The 19026-nt window shown below is 42.8% G+C and overlaps 1 protein-coding gene across 1 annotated transcript in view; it reads left to right on the top strand.

Annotated features, from left to right (window-relative positions):
* Nucleotides 1–19026, top strand: part of LOC135990466 (von Willebrand factor D and EGF domain-containing protein-like) — a 176335-nt gene that overhangs the window by 37330 nt on the left and 119979 nt on the right. Inside the window, exons 3-4 of the mRNA XM_065638163.1 lie at nt 10771–10999; nt 13542–13774. Coding sequence (XP_065494235.1) covers nt 10771–10999; nt 13542–13774 — 462 coding nt within the window. The remainder of the gene's footprint in view (nt 1–10770; nt 11000–13541; nt 13775–19026) is intronic.

Genomic DNA, 19026 nt, shown 5'->3' with positions numbered 1-19026 from the left:
CACCACAGAAGACTGCTCTCTAAAAAAGAGAAAACAATAATTATCTCCTTTCATATGTGTTTAATATGTATGACAATAATGTTTAACTTGCAAATCATTGCTGCTGGAGCAGCTTGAGACCCTAACTAAAGTCACTGCCATCTCAAATAGAGCAGCTGCAGGAGGTTAGAATAATTTCAAATACACTATTAAATAAAACTATTCAGAAAATAAACTAATTACCATAAATGACTTTAAAGATGAAATATTCAATCTACAGTACCAGGACGTTTAGTATTAGGTGATGCTACCCTAGCTGGAGAACCTTCTCAAAAATCAGCAATGTTTCATATCCATTCAAAATGGACCTGTGAACTTCTCACTATAGAAGGATATCTTAATCTAACATTATATGAAATGTTAGGAGATAATTGTTACTTCTGTGGGATTTCTAACTTTCTGCATATATGAAATATAAATCTAATTAACATGAACAAATTGGCATGATTACTATTGAAATATTCATGTCATGGCAGGTCATCCTTGAAAATCCCAGTGCATTATGAAGTTTATTTTTACAGGTTACTCAATATTCTATAAAATTATTTAGTTTGCCATTGTATTTCAGCAATTTCAAGTATATAGTAATGCCAGACTGCATGAGATTTCTTTCGAACAATACATGCTTTGTTTCTTGAATCTCTTCTCTGGAGTTTCATATTCAGGTTTGTAGAGCTATATTCATTAGATTAGTTTCTTATCTTGTAACATAATTCTTGCCATTGGTTTCTTCATTATCCTCTGAATGACAGTAAATCTCTGCTTCACTATGCTGATGAAGGATTACATCTGTTAGATGTCACAACCGGAAGAATAACTTTCTTTTAGATCTTCACCTTCTAAATCTGTCTCTACCTTTTATCTCTTCCACTTAATTAAATCATTGTTTAATTTGGTTTTCCATTTAATTTGAGGAAAACCTCTGGAACAAAATAATTTGAATTAATAACTGCACAGCTTCCACTTCTTAACAAGCAGTTATTATTGGACATTCCAGCCTGGCTGGAGTGAACTGATTTTAATTAAACAAGTCAAAGACAAAATCCTGAATAGATAGAAGAGAGACTAAATAAAGCCTGAGAATCCAGCACGAGAGTTAAAAAGTACATTACTTCAGCATGTTGTAAAATACACGCCTGGTGATATCCTGTTGATACTGGCCAGATACAATTAGCTGCTTATCAATGGATAGGATTAGTTTCTTAATTCAAAGTAATAGTAGATAAGGATTCTTGTCACCCAATTGAGCTAAAAAGAGATTTAAACCATAATGGAGATTTAGAGGTCCTGCCCACCTGGAGAGAGAATTGGGGCAGGACGAACAGCACACACTGGGTGGGCATGAGGGGGGTGAGCTCCCAAAACTGCCCAGGTAGGGGCAGCTGAATCCTTCAGACACCCTCTCAAAATCCTGCCACAAGAAAGCCTGACAATAAAAACATGGCGCTGTTTGAATATTATTTCATAACCACATAAAGTATTATATTCAGAGAGCAGAACCAAGTCACACACAGAAGTTGTGAGAGCCTCGGTCAACCACCATGTCCCAGCTAAGAGGCAGAGCAACTTCTGTAATGAAAAACTAGTAGCAACTCTTAAGAAGCTAGTTCTCATCCACTATTTTAAAATAATATATAATAATAAAATATAAAATAATATAAAATAGTGAAAAACTAAGGGGGAAAAAAAGACAAAAATTAAAAAGCTTTTATGTCAAAAAAGAGTGAAAATATGAGTTGTATTCTTGAGTTCTCCATCCCTCAAATCCAACTACTGTCCATAAACTTATTCCTCCAGTGGCAAAGTACTTTTGATTGAAACAGCTTTCCCATTTTGGCATTGCCTGCTGAATTTCTCTGGGGGGTAACGAATGATCCTGACCTTTCTCCCTCTATTTCTTCCTCGCCTCTCCCTTGGTGCTCCCAAAGGAGACCCAGCAATTACCACATCCTGGCCATGCACTCTTGGCCACGGCCACTTCCCCACCCAGCAACAAATCCTACCAGAAAAGCAACACAGGCCTGAAGGTTTTATATCCCAAGGTATTGAGGCTGCTGCCTGCAGATCACAAACAACAATTTGCACTTCAAGAGCTGCCAAATTCACCGTGAAAGGCAAAAAGACTAAAGGAAAAAAGCATAGGGAAGCCGTTACTACGATTAAGGCACTGTACTAAGAAAGAGCAAGAACAATTCACAGACACGGCCAGACCTAGCAGTAAATGACCTTCAGAAGAAGAACAAAAGTGACATTAAAATTAAAGCTCAACAGAAAATCTATTAAAGATACAGAGAAGTATTTAATAACAGTAAATGCAGGAAAAACATACATCACTTACAGAAATAACTGATTTTAATTCAGGCTTCTGAATTAAAAGAACATAGGGTAGACACATGTATCTGTATATATGTACATATCAGCCAGCCCCAGGAAAGGAATGAACACTGAAAAAAAAGAAAAAAAACCAAGAGAGAACACAACCTGCTAATGTTATTGAAGATCTGCTCTACAGTCAGATAAGAGATCAGTCTGTGCATTACAGAGGAGCAGCATACGCTGCAAACCATAATGCAAATCCCAATGCCATGGCCTTGCAGTGCTGGCTCACAGTGAAGCCAGAAATACATCTGGAAATGCATTTCTTCCTTCATACCTTCCCCTTGTTTACACGTCATAGATTACACCCTACAACCTTAAGGAAAAAAAACAATTAAGAATTTGATTATGCAAATAGTAATTGGTTCTGGAGCCAGCAATACTGCTTGTGACACCGCATGCACAAGTCAGATTCATTACTTGTCAAAGCAATGCTAATGTTTCCAGCTTTGAGTAGTCAATTGAAACAGCAAATGCTAAACTGAAAAGAAAGGGATTAAAACCAGCATCACCACTAGAACAATTGTCACGATCAAACACTTTTCGTCTGAAATAGAGGATGTGTGGCACCATATACCTTCAGTAAAGAGGTTAATACAGGTGTTACCACACCACAAAAATCACTGCAGACCCACTCCCAGGGTGAGACACTGGCCTCCCTGGTCTCCAGATCTTCTGAAATGCCAGAGCACCTCATCAGCCAGCAGTCCTCCCACAACACCCATCAATACAGATGGCTCAGAGATTCAAAATTTTTATATATATATGCATGCAAAAGTATGCATACTGCCTGAGCTGATAGGCACAACCCAGGTCCATACACATACATTTACACAGACACGCACACTTCGGTATATACGCGCACAGCACCGCATCCCTTCAGCTTAAGTCCAACCTTCCAGAGCAGCCACGTGCCCCCCACCCTAAGGCAACACCTCACCTGGGTTCACTTCGTTTTCTACAACACGGCAGGAGCCTCCAAGCCACCTGTCCCTCCACCACGGGGTCCCCCGGCCGCAGGGGCTGCTCCCTGCCAGCAGCCACTTGTTTGCCTGCAGGGAAGGGCGGGAGCAGGGGATGGTTTCAGCTACCCAACTCCAGCGCCATCCCAAAACTCAACTTAGACCGGCAACAAGCTCCAAACAGACTTTATTCTAAGCAGAACTGCTCAGCAGAAAACCAGCTGCAAACAGGGTTTAACCAAAGTTATTCAGCGCTCTGACAACTTTATAAAACACAGGTTCAGATACCAGCTAGGAGTTAATTACTACACAGCCAACTCAAACCCAAGAGGGTCTGATTGCAAAACTCTAAAGCGATGGTTTAAAATGCGTATCTTTCCATTGTTAAAAAGTGAGGGCTCTCAGAGGTACCCAGATCACTCACCGGGTTGGCGAGGTAGCTCGGCCCTTGAAGAACGCTCCTCAGACAGGCTGAGGCGCGGAGCCCACAGCTGCAGGCCCGCTGCTCCCAGGAGACCTGCCCCAGCTCAGCTGGGACCCTTTATGGGGCTGGGCCAGAAACTTCTCTCAACTGAGGCAACTCACTGGTTGAAGGCCCTGTCTGTCACACAAGGGGCGGGTGCATGACCATAGTGGTCCATGGGCCTGGAAGTTTCTGTTGCCTTTCTTGGTGGGAGGAGGGAGCGCACCTGCTGCATCCAGAAATTAGGGGCTTCTGGAGTCAGGCATGGGCTACAGCATCATAGAATGTCCTCAGGGACCCACAAGGATCATCGAGTGCAGCTCCTGTCCCTGCACAGGACAACCCCACAGGTCACCCCATGTGTCTGAGGGTGTTGTCCAGTCTCTTCTTGAACACTGTCAGGCTTGGGGCCGGGACACCTCCCTGGGGAGCCTGTTCCAGCGACCAGCACCCTCTGGGTGAAGAACCTTTTCCTCATGTCCAACCTGAACCTCCCCTGGCACCTCAGGTTCTGTGATTGGTCACTGAAGAGAAGAGTTTGGTGCCAACCCTTCCTCCTCCCCTTGTGAGGAAGCTGTGGCCACCATGAGCTCTCCCCTCAGCCTCCTCTTCTCCAGGCTGAACAAACCAAGTGACTTCAGCCGCTCCTCATACGGCTTCCCCTCCAAACCCTTCACCAACTTCGTAGCCCTGGGTCGTGTGAGACTTTAAAGCGATTCCTCTCCCATGAGCCAGTCCAGTCACTGTGATTTTTCATCAGCCACAATCCCGCAGCAAGGATTTCTGCAGATTAGTTATGGATATGACGCTCTGTTTTGGAGATGCCCGGTAATACCTGCCTGTGATGGTGCATCGAGATCGTTCCCAAAATCCTCCTTCAGAAACGTCGTTATTCTCTAAATGACAAATATCATCTCCAAATGTGTATATGCTCCGAATTCATGTACAATTGTCAATGTGGCATGAGAAAGACAGGTTATGCAGTCAGGGCTGGTGTTTTCTCTACAGTCACATTTTTAACAATATAAATTTACTTTTATATATATATCTATATAATATACTAGGCTCAAATGCTAATCATTGGTGTATAAAACAAGGTCATGTTAAAACGTGTCAAATCTAACCTGACTACGACGCTTCGTATTGTAGTCCCTGGAGAAGAAGATTTATTTTTTCCCAAACTCAGTTTAATTTCCTCCTGTACTTAACCTGTTGTAGAACATTTATACTCACAATCAAAATACAATAGCTCAACTGCATACTATTAATTTTTTGTTTCAATTTTTATTTTTCTCTGGATCCAATCCTACTTTAATTTGCAATTGTTTTATGAACTTAAAAGGAAGTGACACTTTCAAGGTATTATTTCATGTTTTCATTTGTAATTCTGTTTTTTGCAAGCATACGTGAATACTCCAAATCATAACGGTCCGTATGAAGAGGTTTTGTTTTTCTTGTTTGTTTTTCAGGCATACAAAGAGCCTTCTGTAGAAATTACAATTACAGCCTCTATTGTTCAGAAGCATGTACTTAAAAGAAACACAAGACAGGCAGCGGTTTAATTGCTACTACAGATATTCCTGACATAAAGTGATTTCTTTGGAGTTCGGCCCCAGATTGTAATAAAAAAATCTTATTTACTTTAACTTACCACAAAGAAATTTTAAAAAACTAAAACAAAGTAAAGTTTTGAGTGGATAATAGATGCAAAATCACAATGGTTTAGCTGCCAACCAACAGTATACCAAAAAGCTTTCCATCTCCATCTAACTAAAACAATGCATTTCTCACATATGGCTCTACTTATTTTTAACAGCATAATTTCTGTGCAATACCCAAGTGACAAGAACAATCAAGCTTGATTTCTTTGTGCAATTATAAAGAACCTTAGAATGTTCAATCAATCAAACTAGTTGATTCTCCAAACTCCAGCTAAATGGAAGGAGACATCATTGGATTAAACAATAATGGTTTGCCCCATTGTTTTGGCAAAGGGGGAACAATTTTTTTTTTTTCATTTAGTGAATTATTTCAAAGATTAGATGGTGCCTAATTATGAATTAATGAATGCTTACCTGCCACATAGAGGTGTTGCAAAGATTAATTAGGTAAGGTTTATAAAATGCTTTGAAGATTAAAAATACCACTTAATTATAATTGGATAAAGTATGAAAGGATACAGAGCACTAAAGAATCCTGGCAACAGCCTAAAAACTCTTTGTGTTAGAGATGTTCTCCTTTGCGTGAGCTTTGCCACTGGATACCTAATACGGATGCACTGAATAACCTAAACTTAAGGTTTACAACAATGTCGTTTCCTTCACTAACTTGCCATTACATTGACCAGCTGCAAGTCCAAGTAAATACGTCAACTGAAGCAATCAAACGCTTGTGACCTCTTCTATGGAGTGTCAACCAGACAGCAGCTCGCCATCCAGGACACTGCTTAAAGGCATAGAGGGGAGACGGGATCTGTAAGGAGACGATTTCTCATCAGATCTACAAATACATTCAGAAATAAATGGACGGACTGTGGGCACACACGTTTTCTAGCATCGCGCTGGTATTGTAGCTTATTGTTCTTCCTGCTGTGTCGCTTCCACTTTGGGTGAGAAAGGCTGGAGAAGGCTCCGGGGAGACCTTATTGCGGCCTTTCTGTACTTAAAAGGGGTCTATAAGAAACATGGGGACAGACTTCTTAGCAGGGCCTGGTGCAACAGGACCAGGGGTGATGGTTTTAAACTAAAGGAGGAGAGATTAAGGCTGGACATGAGGAAGACATTTTTTACACTGAGGGTGGTGAGAGCCTGGCCCAGGTTGGCCAGAGAGGTGGTGGATGAACCATCCCTGGAGACATCCCAGGCCAGGCTGGACGGGGCTCTGAGCAACCTGAGCTGGTGCAGATGTCCCTGCTCATGGCAGGGGGGGCACTGGATGAGCTTGGAAGGGCCCTTCCAACCCAAACTGTTTTATGAGTCTATGATATTTTGCACGCCCCAGCAATAGTGTTGCCCTGCAGCTTCCATTCTGTAGATCACCCGGAGAACCCCAGCAAAGCTTGGTCTGGTCCTCACTGCTGCCTTCCCAGCATACGAGCTCCTACCTGCCAAGAGACTTTCAAAGTTCGCCCTTTTGTGGAAGCAGATGTATAATAGCTCTTCCATATTTTGGAAAGGCCACCGAATTATGGTGTGAGTTTCCTGCTGCTTTATGCTGTTCTTAGAGCAGCAATGACTGTAGTTTTTGCAGGTAAATGCTGTATCTTAAACGCTAATCATTTACTACCTCTGTATTAAATTTTGTGGTTACTCTCCCAAATGGCTGCCACAAAGTTTAATGCTAATTATGCCACAGCTAGTGGAACTTGAAAATTTTGATTCTCCATGTTTCTTCTCCTAGACTTTTTTCCTGTTCCAGTCTGTACCGCTGGTTGAATACATGAATATACTTTTGCTCTTGCCCTCCCAGGTCTGTTTTCTAATTCACAGAGGCCTCAAGAAGCAAACTCTCCTGGCTAGCATGGGGCAACTTGCCCGACTGAGGTGGACAGCATGTAGCCCAAAGCAGAAAATAAATGCATGTATGTCATAGAGCTGCCTGGAAAACAGAAATACCTGATTTATATAAAAAAATTTTCCTTGACCAGCCTGTAGTACTGTATCATAGTTTGTTACAATACCTTACTTTCTTACAGTCTGACTTTCCCTGGGTGCAAAGTCAGTCAAAAGGGTTCATTATCACTTGTAATTTGTTCACATTACATAATGAAGTATTTTGCTCTAATGGTTTCAGTGAAGGATTCGCCAGAACAAATCCAGGGTGCTGCAAATCACAGTGGGGGGTTATCGGGGATCGTGCACACAACGCTGGTGGCCGATGTCAGCAGTACTAATCTGTCCTTTCTCCAACACTGAAACGGCCCACAGACTTGCAACAAGGGTAAATACAAAGAGGGAGAAAATCGCTGTCCTCTTAATTCAGTGTTTTATTTTTTTCCTCTATTTGTTAACAGGACACAGGCCCACTTTTACATACAGATGGCATTTTGTCTTTTTTTTCACATCCAGAATATACTCGCATCTGTCTATTTATCTACAAGGCCCACAGCACAGCAGATAGATGGGTGTCTCATTAATTAATTTATCTTTTCAGCACTGCTGTGAGGCAGGGAAGCACTATTACCATCTCAGCCACCTTTGCCTCTGGTTTAGAGATAATGAAGCAATGCGCACAGAGAGTAATTGATTTGCCCAAGGTCAGGCAGCAGCCAGGGAAACTGAGGCACCGCTCGTGCCAGTCTGGGTGTCGCACTCCTAACTGAGCATCGCTGACGTGCTGGGGCCAGTTCCACTGGTAAAGGCAGAAGTGAATGGATGCAACAGCTCATTTTGAGCAGCAAAACATCTTCTACAGAAAACGTTGAGAACATTTTTTCAGTTTGTTCAGCCGTGGGTGCAAATAGTCTTTGTGGCACGGGTATTTGCAGGAGACTGAGTCACCTCAAAGCAGCGAAGGTCACTTTTCAGCAACTGAATGTCAGTAAATGGTGGCAACAGCCCTTTGCAGCAGGTGTCAGCAGCCCTGGGAATGCTTCCTATGGTGTGGGCTGTGCCAGCATCCCTCCTCTTCCTTCTCCTCCTCTTCCTCCTCCTCCTCCTTGCGCAGCGAGGGCCAGTGCCAGCCGTGGCTCGGCTCTGCAGGGGAGCACCCCGGGAGGGATGGGCAGGTTGCACTGTGTCTCCTCACCAAAACATTTTCCTTCAGGGATTTCTGAGAGCTTGCACACACCTGCTGAGCTCCAGTGCTCTTCTGCTCTGTGCCCTCCTACTCGAATTCTTCCCAGCTTGTGGGGCTCAAATCACCGGCGAGGCACACTCACAAATACCTGCATTTTAATATAATTCGAAAATAGTGATTCAGTCCAGTGATCTTTACTCACACATGCAGAAGCACCCAAGTCAGCGGTTACGTGGAGTTAGAGGAAATTCAAGGTGCGAGTATCTCATCAAGAAGATAGCAGGAATTCGAAGCAGAGATGGCTGAGCTCCAGTTGCCACCTTCCTCTCTGTGCTCATCCTTCCTTTGCATACAGTGCTTCTTCTCTGGGTGATGCTTCCTCCCCTTCTCTGTGTTATTGCAAGTGTCCGCTCATAAATGTGCTTTGGAAACACGTTACTTCACACCTGATCTCACTCTCGAGGTCAGAAGTTCACCAAGATACATCAAATTCCCGACATCTGCATTTTGCGCAGCTTATAAAGCACTGATGTCCCTTAGAGTTGTAAATAAATAAACAGAACAGATCTCTTAAAAAGTTACACACAACATTGCCTTTAAATAAAGGAAGGGATTCATTTAAAATTCCATGGAAAACCATTTTCATGCTGATCCCCTCTTGTCCTTCACTAGCACAACACCAGCACGCTGTCCCTCCCCGGGGACCTGCTGTGCTGGGCCAGCTCCGGTACCTCCTGCAAGGACATGGGGACACGGGCACCCCAATGGGAGGGCAGGGCCAGCCCCTCTGCTCGGACACTGCTGCATTTCAGGGGGAAAAAAACCCAGACTTTGGACAATTTTAATGGTGTCTCTGTGAAATCTTTGATTTTAGAAGCCTGACGGTAACTGGCTCCAAATGGAAAACAGACCATGTCATGCCATATGCTTCATTTTTTTTTTTTCCAAGTACTTTTACTGGGTGTGCATCCCCCATTCCCCTGTCCCCGCTTTCTGGCTTGTAGAGCTCTCAGGTAAAATTCAAACTACAGGAGGGCAGTGGCGCATGACTTCTTAAATTTATCCTTTCACTTTCCCTGCTTCCCCCTGCTGTCACGAACAACTTTTGATCTTGAAAAGTGAAGCAGCAAACTCAAGCCAATGGGAAAAAATGGTGGGGTTTATTTTCAACGTGATATATAGCTAAATGTATGCAGCACCAGGAGGAAGCGTGTCCCCCGGGGTGGATCTATTAGAGATAGTTCACTATTGCTGGCTGAAGAAATGCAAAGCAACAGCAGCAGTCATGCTCTGTGGAATATGACTGAATTCCAAGAGTAAATTATTGTCAGTATTTGATAACAATTTTCAAACTTTAGCTCAAATATCTGTGTGCTTTGCATACTGGCTAATGACAGGTAATAGTGTAGAATAACGAGTTACCATTGTAATTGTATATCTTTTTTTAGGCTCAGGTTATAGTTAATCTCCTCACTGAGGTACCTGAATTAAAGACAACTTTAGATAATCATGTCCCTCTGGTCAGTGGAAAGAGCTGGGCAGGTAGAGAGGGTAATTTAGACCTGAGATGCTGTTAACAGACAGAAACCTGAAGGTCAAAAACTCCAGAAAATTTGATCAAATCATGTATATCTTCCATGTGTGTTTCGTATATCCTGCATGTGTTTTTTACCTTCAAGAATGAGGGAGAGGCTCAGGCCCCAAAGATGTGGCCGGTACACGCTGGATGGGCAGGGCAGAAGCTGTTAGGACAAGGACGCTGAAGCTGTAGCTGCTTTGGAGGAAGGTGCTGGTGTAAGGTGCTCTGAGCACAGTGATGTCCTGCTCCAGGGTGGTCCTCAAGTCTCCTTGCCCCTCATGTCAACCTTTGCTTTCTTCTGCCACGGATGAAGCACAGATGGGAGCAGGCAGCTGATGTGGCTGGAGGTGCACTTCTCAGGGAAGGGATCTAGCCTGTTTACATGCCTTCATCTTTTTCATGCAAAAGAATACAGGAAAATACTTTGGAATCCAGTTCTTGTGCTTTTCAAGAATTTTATCTGTGTAAAGTCAACTCTCTAAATTGAGCAAATACTTTCATCCCCACCTACGCAGCCTTTTCACTGACCCTCTGAGATCGCCTTGTGTTTTAATGATTCTTCATGGAGTCCTACCACATTTGCTGCAATTGGTTTCTTTTGTGTGCATCCTCAGATGAATAAATGCGGGACGCAAGCTCCGGTGTGGCTGTCGCTGAAGTCTGAATCCCTGCCGGTTCCCGGGGAGAGCAAGCGGCTCACAGCCTGTGCTACCTGGCAGGTCTCCTTTGGGGGAACCAAGGACTGCTGCCTGTTTCGAATACCCGTCACCGTCAGGAACTGTGGCGAATTCTTTGTGTATCTCCTGCAGCCTACTCAAGGATGCATGGGCTACTGCGCGGAAGGTGAGGATCGGTAAAGTATTTATCAATAAGACTGTGTGTTCAAAGGTCCTGGTATTGCAATGCACATCTCGGTGACCTTGCGAGTCAAGCGTCGCTCCCAGTAAGATGCAGACCATGTAGAAAATAAATCAGCTGTGTTCCAAGGTGTTCCTGAGGAACAGCTATTATTACCAGTGCAAAATGTAATCTGGTGTGTATTACTGAAGTGTTCTTTGCTTGGTTACAGTTCACATGTAACCTTTCCTACTGTCTTTGGCTCCACTTTGGCTTGAAGTTGCATGGTGAGTGGGGGCATCTCAGTCTTATTGAGGCACTGTGTCCAGGATACTGCATCTAAGGTCTGTTCTTATCTTCAGTAATCCAGCATTCCCCCCAAAAGATAAATCTGAAACTCCGGAAGGAAAAAAAAAAAAAACCACAACATTCTGATAACATCTTTTTCATGACATTTATATAATTACTCTCGTCAGAAATAATTTTCAGCCTACTACAAGAGATCTAACCTCTGCTCCGTAGCTAGGAAACAAAGCAACAGCAGAAAGCAATTGCTCGCTCAGTTAAACCTTCTGAACTTCGGAGCATGTTAAGGTGCATATAGATTTAGTCAGAAAAGAGTTCTTTCTCAAAAGGAAAAAAATTACCTTTATATTTTCCTTTCAGCATTTTTGGACAGAGACATGACACACTGAGAAACTAGGGTTATCATCTTTCAATCAGGCAAAAAGCAAGCTTAAGTGAATTTTAAAGAGATATCTATTTTCTTATCTTTATCAATATTTTAACATTCTCACATGAGAAATACAGAGGAAAAAAGGCTCGAAGAAAGTGAGATTAATTCATTACTTGAAATAAAAAATATCCACTAAAACAAATGAAACAGCTCTTTAATTTCCATGATTCTTTCTCAGAAATGACTCTTTAAGTGAATGCAATCATTTTCCAGTTTAAGTTCAGCTTTTTTAAAAACTATAAGATTTCCACTACCTTTGTTTGAAGAATTTTTTACCAATACCTTTTGGGCGATTAGTTTTGTCCTTTCTGTTGATCCATACCTGTTTAGTAATGTAAATCCACCTTCATTTTTCATAAAATAAAATTTGTCCCTTCCAATCTATCCCAAACCAACAACCTTCTGCCCTTTTCTTACCACTGCTCTTGACACTTTCACCTCTTTCCTATGCATTTCGGTGAGGCCCAGCTCTCCCGAGTCTTTGACTTGTTGTTTTTAGTGTGTTTTTGCAGTATCATGTACTGGATGGAGAATATCCAAAGCTGAGGTTTTTTACTAGGGGTTGTTAACTCACTGTCCTTAATTCAGCGATGATCTTTGCACCACAGGAGCCTCCGCACAGCCCCAGAGCTGGGCCCAGCTGGCACCATCACGGCTTCTTGCCAGGGTCGATCCCCCGGCTCAGGAACAGGACACCGGTCAGCACTTCTTAGCTGCAAAATAAAATGAATTTAAAGCTTCACAACTTGGCAGAAAGGACACGGCTGGGAAAAGCAGTGTACGTGCTTGCAATTCTGCTCACATCCTCCTCGGAGCTCATCACCCACCTTTGTCCTTCTGGAATAATTTCCTGCAGAAAGTCACGATGTGAGCCACAGTTTGAGGCAGTTTCCCTTAGAAACAAAAGAGAAGGATATAAACAACTGGCCCTTATTCATATTTTAAGTAACTTGTTTCTTTTGCTTACCTATTATTACTTGCCCTGGACAGATGTTAACATATTGGCTCTTCATTCTGCTATAACAACCTCATACCTTACTCTCCTGGGCTTCCATAATATTTTCTACACTCCTCCAAAAAAGTTACTTAATTTATCCCTTCAAAGCACTGGAACCAGCTTCGTGTTCTGTTTGAGTCCTGGTCTCTAGAGATGAAAGAACATCATCCTAAAGTCTTATACATCTTTTTGTTTCTACTTTCTAGGTGAATTTAACAGGAATAAAAGTCTGAAGCCTATAGAAAGCAAACAGTATTTTTAGAGCAGTGGCATTATTCTGGGCAGAGGGGGCCTATATTGAGCAAATTCAGCCTAAGAATGTCCCAGAACAGCTTGGAAAGGATCTTCAGAGCATGGCAGTGTGGGCTGGGTGCTCTCTGGGAGTCTGTTTACCTCTGCAACATAATTATTTCTTGTATCTCTCCTCTATTTATTGCAAAACTTGGTTCAAAAGGCTGTGCTTCAGGGGAATGCAAAGCTAATGGCTTTTGCCAGAGTAATTAATTTGTATTAATCTGAATGCTTCATTTCAATAACATTTCTCATACTGAAAATAAACATAACAAAACCAAAACACAAAAAACCAGGTCAAATATAACAACAGTGGGCAGTCAGTAATCAGCACACACTTAGCAACTTTTGTACTTAATACGAAATACATATTCTTGCTTACATAGCTAATAATCAAACCGCAAGAATATAAAATGTCTTGCTCCTCCCATGTCTAGTTATATTGAAATATTCTTGTTGTGCGAACAACTGTAATAATAAAATAACATTTTGCGCTACACCCTTCTTTTGTTTCTTCCTTCCAGAAAAACTCACAAGCCTGGCTTTGCAACCGGTGATAACTCCGGAGCTTGTGGAAGGTCGTGTCCACCTCAAGTGCAGTTACCGCCGTCCCTCCTCCAGGCTCCCGCTGCGGTACGTGGTGGTCTGGTCACGTCTGTCCCCCCCTGGCAAGAAGGAGCAGATTCAGCGTGACACCACCCTGCAGTCGTTTTCCTACATCGAGATGAATGGTGTGAACCTCAGGCTGGGAGACACGGTAATGCCACCCTGCCTTCAGCAAAACAGGTCAAACACTCAGGGCGATCGAATCCTTTCCTTACGTCTTTGTTGCGTTTTCATTAGTGGTGCTTCTCACTCATTATACTTATGACTACTGCAGAAACAAATACTGAAACTGTTTTGCAACAAGATTATTAAATAGCATTTAGCAGATTTAGGACCTGTAACATTTCTTTGAATTGCTGCCAGTTCACAGAAGATATCCATCTTACCATTTTCTAAAGGCAACTTGAATATTTGCACTTACATTATAGCTTGAATGCCATGAAGTTGGTATGAGTAGTAGGTACTTGTGCCTGAGCCAATTTTCGCTCAGTATTTTTTTTATTTTGCAGCAGCGAGAATTTGCAGTAGAGGCAGGCGCAGCTATATGTGCTCAGTAATTTTCATACTCACGGACCAGAGACACAATAACATCTTTTCACAGAAAGGAAAGACGGTACATTTTAAAACAGAGGGAGGTTTATTTTATTGTCTTTTTTCATGGTGCTCTGCCTCTCTGATTCCAAATTCTTGGTTCAATAGCATACTGAAAGATAGAGTTCATTACAAAATAATCTTTAAGAAGTATATTTGATGGCTTACATAGCAGTACAGATCTAGTTTCAACAACAACAACAACAAAACAGAAGCCAATACAAGATGTGAAAAAACTGACTTGTGTATGAATTCATGGACTTTCATGGTACAGGAACAAGACTTTTAAAGTTAAATTAGGTTCATAACTTCTATAGGCAGAGAGCCATTAGTGATGCTACAACGAACTGAAAGAATAAACAGGGATAATGGCCTGGTGTTAAAAGTAGGCTGGAAATAGTCCTGGCATTTTGCAGCTCTTCTTTGAGATATTTGAGATATTTAAGAAACGTGAATAAGCCTTTTCCAGCTCTTGAAAGGATGAGTCATTTATAACAGTAGCACAATCTAGACAGTTTTTCCTCATTTCTCCTCATAGTTATGCCTTCTGAGTTCAGAATCTGACTGATGCTGCCCTCACTTATATTGTTACATGAGGAAGACAATTCTGCCAGTTTAAGACAGGTTTATGTTATGAAGAGATATTTTCACCAAAATAATTTCACTTGCAATCACTTTAAATCTAGTTCTAACAATCCTAAGGGATTCAGAGGAAATATAGTTCTGTTAACTAGTAGCATCACCAAATCTTTATAAGACCATTTTTATTATCTTAAGTTTTCAGTAAGCCCTTCTTTGTCCTCTGCTGAAACTACATGTTTAATTTAGCAGGCTTAGCGAGACTAAAATATCCTCTTCCTTGCTAGATTTTTTTTAAAGGTCTTCATGGCCTATTTGACTAATTATAATTATCCATAAATCATCACTGGTGAAAACCAAGCAATGAAGCCTCCGCTGTAACTGAGAATTCAGTTTTACATAATAAAGATTTTAAAAAGCATTTTGGTGTGTTTGCTGTCCCATAAGAGTCACAAAAGGACAGAAAATGAATCAGGGGCACTTTCCAGGTCTCCTTCTCCTTCTCCATGCATAGACCAGTGGCAACATCCACAGGGCGTGTGGGTGGCATTCAGAGCAGAATTTGTCCTCCACGATGAAGAATTTGCAGCGTTTTGAAAACTGCTTGTTTTTGTTGGACCTACTCTTTGCCTACCTGTACATAGCCCCTGAACTTGGCCTCAGTGCTTTTATAGCCTGAAATCAGCATCTTCTCTCTTAATTTCTTGATAAAAAACTACAGCCAAGAAAAAAAAAAAAATTAAATCACCTTTTAGGTGATTGATATCTATACTATTTTTTATCTGTCAGAAAGTCTGCAGGTAATAGATTAGTCACATAATAGAATATCTATTGATATATTCTAATATGCAGTTGAATCTTAGAGAAGAGTTGAGATTTACCGTCCAGCACTTCTGAACTTGTATTGACTAAACAGCCAGTTATTTTTTAATAGCCATCACATGTGCTTTTCCTCCCCATCTTTGGGCTCCGATTTTGTTATTTCAGACAGTAATGTTGGCAGCATAATGTTCATTAAACTATGACAGCCTTAAATAAATCTATAACATACCGCAATTTCGATATAAATGCTGAAAGAAGCCTTCTCCATCTGATATGAAAATCCTGGCATTCCCAAGCCTTATTTATGCGATAGTGACAGAGGTCATTTCATTCCTTGAGGCAAAGACATCTATAAATTATAGTGGCACACTGTGAGTAATGAGTTATGCTAAGGAAGAAAGGTATTTAGAAGAAAACCGTGCAGATTTGCTCAGCACAGCAACCCAAAAGTTCATACAGCAAGGAGCAATTGTCACCCTATATAAACTATGATGCACATTGTAAAATAAAAATGTTTAAGTAAAGCCTGCCTTTCTGAGCTGCGTCCTACAAGTGGCTGCTCTGCATGGCACTCTGCAACAGCAGAAGAATGGACCGGAGCCAAAAAGGAAAATGTAATTTAGTGCCTTGATATATAAAATAACTAATTTTCACTCACAAGGGAAGATGAGTGAAAATTCCCCCTGCTTAAATACTAGTCCCATCCCAACTACTGGACTTCACCAAGTCAACAACAGGAAGACCTGCCTATTTGAAAGTCACACCTGAGTTTACGATTTACCTCTAAACCTTCAGGTAGGAAATGAGGAGCATTCCTGCAGAAACAGAGCTCTGGGTGAACTCGAACAGAGATTCTAAACCAGAAAGGGGCAGAGAGATGATGAGAAAACTCTGCAGCTGATGAGACACCTCACTCCTATCCTGGGAAAATTTCCTTCCTTGGTCGATGAATGACCTACAGTCAACCTCCACAGACTGTCTGGCCATTTGGCAACAGGAAAGGGCTGATTTCTTTATACACAGCGTGTAGCAGAGTGACCGGAGCTGGGCTTCCCGCAGCGTCAGGTCATACTGCTGCACCACAGAACCTCTAAGGTCTAGTTTACTAATTAACTCAAAGTCAGACTCTCCCTGCTTTCCCCTTGCTGCTGACCCTACTGGAAAGCCTTTCCCGAGACTCTGTTCCTACCCCTCTCTGCAAATACCTACAGCCAGATCATTTCTGCAGGCTAATGAGAACTATTTTTTTTCCTTGGGCTTCCCTTGAAACGCCATCCTTCAGCTCTGCTCGTCCTTTGCTCTTTTCGTGAAGGCTGTAAAACAAAACTCCCTCCCCAGCTCCCAGCCGAGCGACTCCTCGAAGCTTCTCTAACCCCAGCCCATTAGCGTTTAATAGAGCAGAGGACGGCAGCTCAGAGGCCCTGACAGCCATCGCCAGGCTCGCTTTCACCTGGCACCATCAATTTTCTGCCCACCCCTTCACCAGCCAGCCAGGAGTGTGGCCGAGTGACTCCCCCCTTGCAGCCCCAGCCTGCCTTCTGACGCGGGCGATGGAGCTAAGAGGGCAGGTCCAATCCTGGTGTTAACAGACTTAATCACCCACAGCTCAGGCACCTCCACCTTGAGAGCAGCATGCAGACTGCCCTGCCCAGCAAATGGGAAGAAGTAGGGACCTCTAGATGGTACCTCATGTTGAGATGGGAGCTTCCCACACAAACTGCTGATCAGAGCGGCATTCCTGAATCCCCGCACCCCGCAGATAGTTGGATGTCCAGGTCAGGAAAGTGCCTCCATCTAACTTTTAATCCAGACCTTCAAGTGCTGCTCAGATGCAGCTGGCTGTATGTGGTCTTTGAAAGATCACTACCAGTAAAAGTAAGTATTTCAACTCTAAGCCATTGCTGTTGTCACTGTGGGGCCTCTGGCACTACAATACAGCCCAAGTCCTTGCCGGAGAGATGGGAATGGTCCTCCCAGCGTGTCCTGCCCTTCCGAAGGGAGCAGCTCAGCCCCATGGCACAGGCTGCACTAGGAGAGGAAGCAGAGACCTGCATGTCCATTTGCGTATTTTCACTGGTGACTATTTAGGTGAACCACGTGAGTTTCCACCTAAATGGGAAGACCCAAACCTCCTTATTTTGAGGACATTTGCCCCTGGGACGCTGTTGAGATCATCAACGGCACCATTTCTGCCAGTGCCTTGAGAAGCATCCAGCTGAGGCTGGCCCTTCTGAGAGCTCCCGAAATTATCTGGCTAATCTAGGAGCCTTCAGAGGTACCTGACCGACAAGCAGCGATGGGTTTTGATCACAAAACAAGTATCTCCTGTTTTGCCTCTGGGAACCCAACCCCTTATCTGGGCACAGCCAGGAGGGGCTGATGAAACTGGAGGCACGGCCGTGCTGATGTACCAGCCAGCATCCCCCTCCGTGCCCTCACCTCTGCGCTCGTCGCCTTTGAAGATGCCAACAAACGTGAATAGGAATTTCTCCGAGCTTTTCTGTCTCTGCCCTTGGCCTCGTGTCTCTCACTACATGCTCAAGCTGCCACAGATGATCCCTGCGCTACATTCAGCAGTAATTAGGGGCAGGGAAAAGGGTGAAACTGGAGGTGGTTTTATATTTGAAATGAGTACAAACAACTGATTTGGGTGAGCTTTGGGTTCTGAGAGCTCTGAAAAAAACCAGTATTTTGATGTGCAAGTTGTTAGAAGGAAACTTGCCAGAGATTGTGACAGGTTCTAGGATTGAAATACCCTCCCAAATTGTCTTCCAGAGCTACCCAACACCCACTAAATTAATGACTTTTAGCTAAATGTGCTGTTCATGGGGTTCACAGCAAAGTGGGAAGGAATCTAAATGAGTCCACTTAAGGGTGGAAATCTCCAACACACAGGGAAGAAGTAACTTCTTAGCTACCAGCACCTTTTTCAATCAGAATTTTGTGCCTAAAAGTAGTTTTCCACCCTATGGGAAGATCTGCAACTGCACAGGGGAAAGGGATCAGCCCACAGCCAGAAGCAATCCAGTCATCCTGTCCGAGGGCACCCTCACATTTCTGCCCCTTTAGAAGGGATGATTACAAAATATAATTTGATTTTTTTAACAGATATGATGAGTTTGTGGAAAAATACTGCCTACCCTGTCACAGCCATCAGCATACTGCCGTCAGTGATGCTTTTATCTCTGTGCTTTAAAAGGGCTGCATCCTGAGATGGCGGGGGGAGAGAGAAGAGAAAGAAAAAGTTGATTACTGAACTGGAGAAAAAGAGCTAGTATTTAGCTGAAGGCAAAAAAAAACCCTCCTCAGAGTGACTATCATAATAATTATATGACAAACTGTCAACCTGTAGCTCAGTAGCCGATGAACATATCTACTGATTGTGAAGTGAAGCATGCACCTAACAAAGTA

The sequence above is a fragment of the Caloenas nicobarica genome, chromosome 6 (genome assembly GCF_036013445.1).
Source record: "Caloenas nicobarica isolate bCalNic1 chromosome 6, bCalNic1.hap1, whole genome shotgun sequence".
Taxonomy (NCBI): Eukaryota; Metazoa; Chordata; class Aves; order Columbiformes; family Columbidae; genus Caloenas; species Caloenas nicobarica.
Note: the sequence above shows the minus strand (reverse complement) of the source record. Positions and strands in the feature narration are given on the sequence as shown.